Source organism: Nannochloropsis gaditana (genome assembly GCF_000240725.1).
Source record: "Nannochloropsis gaditana CCMP526 unplaced genomic scaffold scaffold536, whole genome shotgun sequence".
NCBI lineage: Eukaryota > Eustigmatophyceae > Eustigmatales > Monodopsidaceae > Microchloropsis > Microchloropsis gaditana.
Genome location: NW_005803417.1, coordinates 1 through 5011, shown reverse-complemented (window position 1 = coordinate 5011; position 5011 = coordinate 1). Strand labels below are relative to the sequence as shown.

The 5011-nt window shown below is 57.8% G+C and overlaps 2 protein-coding genes across 2 annotated transcripts; both read left to right on the top strand.

Annotated features, from left to right (window-relative positions):
- Positions 1 to 192: 192 nt before the first annotated feature.
- NGA_2060320 (uncharacterized protein) lies at positions 193 to 786 on the top strand (the record flags this gene model as incomplete). The annotated part of the gene is made up of 1 exon (XM_005854341.1): positions 193 to 786. A coding segment is annotated over one exon (594 nt), but the record flags the coding sequence as incomplete, so codon positions are not given.
- A 1578-nt stretch (positions 787 to 2364) lies between these two features.
- Positions 2365 to 5011, top strand: NGA_2003720 (ubiquitinspecific protease; the record flags this gene model as incomplete). Its single annotated transcript, XM_005854339.1, has 1 exon — positions 2365 to 5011. A coding segment is annotated over one exon (2647 nt), but the record flags the coding sequence as incomplete, so codon positions are not given.

The window sequence follows — 5011 nt, the reverse complement described above, 5'->3', positions numbered from 1 at the left end:
CGGGGGGATAGCCGACCGCGGGGAGGGGGGGTCCGAGGAGGATGCGCACGCAGAAGAGGACGGGCCGTTGGTGGATGTGGTGATCGTGGGACAAGATGAAAACCCGGGAGAAGGGTTTGTTCGCTTGGACAAGCCCCTGTGTAGGAGCGAGCGTCCGCTTTTCCTGTGCTACCGGCGCGCCCGCAGCTTCGGCGGGGGGGAAGCAGCGGGTGGATGGCCCCCTACACAGGGCGTGAGGGTCGGGGACATGGTGGATCTGAAGGACAGCACTGGTAAGTGGTGCGTGGCCCAGGTGCGGCTGGTGACGGAGGAGCTGGTGTCAGTACGGCCCCGGGACCTGGACTGGGACGAAGAGCTGCCCTTGGTCTCCTCGCGGCTGGCGATGGCGGGTACGCACACCGGCGTGGCGGTGGAAGGCGAAACGGGTGAAAATGCTCAAGGAGCGATGTCCGTCAGGCCGCAGGGCGCTCTCTGGGCCTGGACGACAGGGGAGCTGGCAGATATGGTGGCGCGGATGCAGGCGCGCCTCGAGGAAGTGGAAGGGCAGGAGGCCGGCGGGCCCGGGGAGCCGGATGACTTTTGTCGGCAGGCGCTTCCGGCGTTTATGGAGGTATGTCTCGCGTCCTCATATCCGGCGGAAGAGGACGACGCAACCTTGCTCGGCATGCTGGAGGGTCTGAAGGTCGCCTACGCCCTACTCGCCAGGGTGCTCTCCCGCCTGGGCGAGGCTCCCTGCCCGCTGCCCCTCCTAAGGGCCCTTTCCATGGTCTTCCACGCCGATCCAGCCTGCTCATATTTCTTTGAGACCTACGGGTTCGGGCCAGCGCGCGATCTGATCTTAAAACCTGCAAGTTGCCCTTACTTGAGCGCGACAAGCTCTGCCTCCGCGCTTGCACACAGCTTAGGGCCCGGGCCTTCTCGCACCAATGCCAGCACAGGCCGACACCACCCGCAATATCACCGCGCCGGAGAGGTCTCCGCGTTCCTCATCCTTCTCCTGAATCACTGGGCGGCCACAGGAGGCTTCGACGCCATGATGGCTCGCATCCGCGAGGCCCCGCTGGCGGAGGTGACGGTCTATCTGGGGCACCTGCAGCGAGCTTTCCCTTTCTACTCCTCGCGAGAGGCGAATCGTTCGTTTGGAGACAATATCATAGAAGGGGTTCGACGACATGCCCTGGGTAGACTGACACATATAACAAACGATGAACTGGGCGTTCTGAACAGGGGAAGCGCGGCGCAAGACGTGTTGGACGGCGTGGACCGGGAGGCCTTTCGTTTACTAAGTGTATGGTACAAAGAAGGGCCTCAATTACAAGAAATTCAGGAAATGACGCTTTTATGGCATGCCTGGCGCTTATTGACGTGCCCCTACCTGAATTTTCGCATTCGCGGCCTGCATTTAATCAACGAGCTGGCGGAAATGGCTCTCAGAAAAGAGAGCAAGAGAGCTACCGGGGGGGCAGCATTGGGGGGAGGACAGTGGTACGGAAATGCCGACGGCAATACAAGCGGTAATCAAAATGTGACCAAATGGCTCAGGCTGGACTTTTTTTTGGGCTGGGTGGTGCGCGAACGGGTCCTGGAGATTGTTCTAGGGCTCCCGGAGGCCTTGGGGACGCACCCGGGCCTGGACGACACTCACTTTGAGCTTGTCCGGCGAGTAGAGTTCCTCCTTACTGTACTCGCCGACAACGGGCTGTTGAACACGGACCACTTGGACGCCCTCTGGTGGGCAGCGTCACCGCTGCACCCTGACGCCCAAGTCCGCACCGTCTACCGGCTCATTGGGGTTGTGGCGGAGAAGCTCGCGCAGAGAAATAATCGGTCTTTGCTTTTGGCCATGCATGCTCGGCTGAAAAGCGACTTACCGCAGCCATACGAGACACAGCACATCGAGCTCATTCATGCCGTGGCCGAGGCCGCCATCACCTTGGAGCACTCCCTACCCCGGGAGCGCGGGCTTAGGCCGGGAAGTGGCAAACACGGCGAGGAGGACGAGGACGACGAGGACGAGGGTGAGGGAGCAGGAATAGAAGAGAGGGGTAAAGGCGTCGAGGGTGAGGATGCTCTCGCTGACCCCTTGGGACTGAATTTGTTATGGAATGCCGTAGTAGGGCCTTCGGGCGAGAATGACGCAGCCGGTGCATCGAGCATTCCCACCGAGCCGCCCGTCGGATTGCCCTCTGTGTCGTCCACGTCCTCTCTCTCATCATCCATTACGGTGCCTGGCACCACGTCAGCGATGGGAATGTTTCTAAAAAGGGAGGCGGTCGAAGTCTGCGTGCAAGCGATCATCTCCCTCCTTATCAAACAAGGGAACAAAGATGTTCTCGCCCGCTATATGAAGCGGTCTGTCCTGGCCCTTGAGCGAGGTCGCCGTGTAGCTGGCGTGCTCTATCTCCTTTACCATCTCTCAGAAAAACAACCTGTGATCGAGCCCTACCATCATCAGCACTCGCATGTCAGGCCGCAAGCGAAAGTAGTTAGGGCAACGCTCTTGAACTTCCTGAGTGGCTGTGCCGGAGATGGTGGAATTTTATGTACTATATTAGAGGGTCTGAAAAACTATCGGGACAAGGCACGGAGAGCGGCGATAGCAAAGGGGCTGTTGCAGCAAGATGGAGATAAAAAGAAAGAAGAGGCAATGGTAGAGGAAGGAGACTGGCACATGCAAGGCGTGCGACAGCAGCTTAGTTGGAGCAGTAGCGCGAGTACTGAGGAGGGAGAGTACAACGAAGAGCAGGAGGAAGAGGACGGCTTGTTGATGGGCGCCACGATGACGGGAGACGGTGGGAGTCACCTTTCGTACAAAGAGGAGGTATCGACCCGCCTGGACTTCATGCGCTATGTTTCCGAGAACAGCGAGAAAGAGCAGCAGCTCGAATATCAGTCTCATTTGTGGCCGCTCTGGGAGATGCTGGTTCTACAACCCCTTTGTCGGGCAGAGAGGACTCTCTTTTTCCGATGGCTGCTCACGCTCATGCCGGACGAGTCTCCATTTACCACATCCTCGACATTGCGGTATGGGGGGCCCTTACCCTCATCACAGCAACCTCAATTGCAGCTTTCTTCATCTTACGTGAGCTCTTGCCTGGATCCCGCCACCGTGCACGATCTCTTTCGGGGATGCTTGACCGAAGGTCGGGCAGGAGAGTATGGCGTTGCGGGTTATCAATGTTTGGAACGCTACTTCCGGCTTGTCAATGGAACGGAGCAGTGCTTGGCCTTACCTCTAAGCGCCACAGAATTTTCAGTGACTGATTACGACGGTTTGGAGGGATTAGAGGCCATATGGCGTGTGTACTGGCGGGCGTCGTGTAAAGTAGTGGTAAATTCTGCTTGTGTGTTCCTGATTAATTTGCATTCGCGGCTGCAGTCTCGCAATTCTCAAATTTTGAAGCGCGCCAGTGTTTGGGCGGATCTGGTGAGACATTGCAAAGAGGTAATAATGCACGAGTCGACCGACGACCGGGAAGGAGGAGACACAGGAACTGAAATTGCCCAGACACCGATAAGGCCAGTCATGGTCCGTCGGGCGCTAGCCCTACTCCGTCTTTTCCTGGAGGAGCTGCAGACGCCGAGAGTCCGCGAAGCAAGCGCTGCCTCCGCGTTGAACCCCGGTCCAGGTCAAGTCGCGGTCCAGGTTGACGTGCGACAATTGGAGGAGGGTCTAAACGGGGTTCGTGGTGGTAGGCATGGGGCGTATAGCCAGCAGCTGCGGTACTTGTTCCGGGACATTGTTTCAATCGGAGCACTGCGGGCGCGAGTCGCAGCCGACATGAAGCACCGGGTCTCTCAAGTGCGGTTGACATCGACAGCCAACCAAGTCATGTATAGCGACCAGCACGACGACCTTTTGTTGAGCAGTGGGAAGAGTAATTTGCCGCGGCGATTTCACGCGGTGCTGCTGCCAAAGCCAATGGCAGACACGATTCATGTGAACCCGAAAACCCGGCCTGGCGTTAGTTTACTGGAGGGGGAAGACGAATCTGCCCCATTGTTGGATCTTTGCCAAGATCGCGCATTTTTCGAGAGGGTCTTTGCGCTGGTAGCACCAGAGCCTCGATTGGTAGAAGATGCTTGGGCTCTGCTCGAAATGGTGCCTGACATCCCTTTTATAGAGGAGACCATCCGGTGCCTCGGGGGGGCTTTGCCAGTCGATCAACCGGACTTGTCATCAAAGGACACTGTAAAGATAGAAGTGGAAGGACGTATTAGCCGGCATTCGAGCAACAGGGACAGTAGTTGTCGCAACATTACCACTTGGGACGGCCTTCTCCACGGACGGTCCCCAATGCGCTTCCTATACAACCTACGACTTATAAAAGATAAAATTCTGGCCCCCGCATCTGATTCTCACGCCTCCACTAGAGAGCATCACGCGGCTTTGCGTTGGGAGTTGGCGTTTGTGAAAATGGGGGGGCTGGCCTATCTGGTCGAGGTGCTGGCCGGTTGGGACATTGCGTCTCAAAGCAAGAATCCTTCTCTTGACAAAAGTGCGCTCTCGGCTCTGATCGAGAGGATTGGGTCCTTCATGCCGCCGATAAGGTATTTGAATGGTGTCGGGGAGGTTGGGGTTGCGAGAAGTGGAAGCCTCGCGGGCCGACGGCACCATCTCTCATTTTCGTCGTCCTCTTCCTTGTTCCGAGGGGCGCAAGAAGGAGAGGAACAGGGGGGGGTTATGGAGGGCAAGGGACTGATAATAAGGAACGTGGCTCTCGACATGGAGGAGAAAGACCCAGGTGAGCTTGCCACAGGCATGGCTGATGTCAAGCTCGTGTCTGGGTTTTGCGGTAACAGACCGGCGCGGACGAGTTTGGCCCGAGGTCGAGACGAGGAGGCGGATGTCGAAACCCTGACACGGATGGAGCAGGAGGGGGATAAAGAACGCCGGCGTTTGCGAATACACCTTGCATCTGCTGCTGTCTTTGCTCGAGTGGACCGAGGAGCGTTGACAAACCGGTTGGTGGAGGTCCTGTACGAATTGACCAAGTCGGTCCGTGACCGG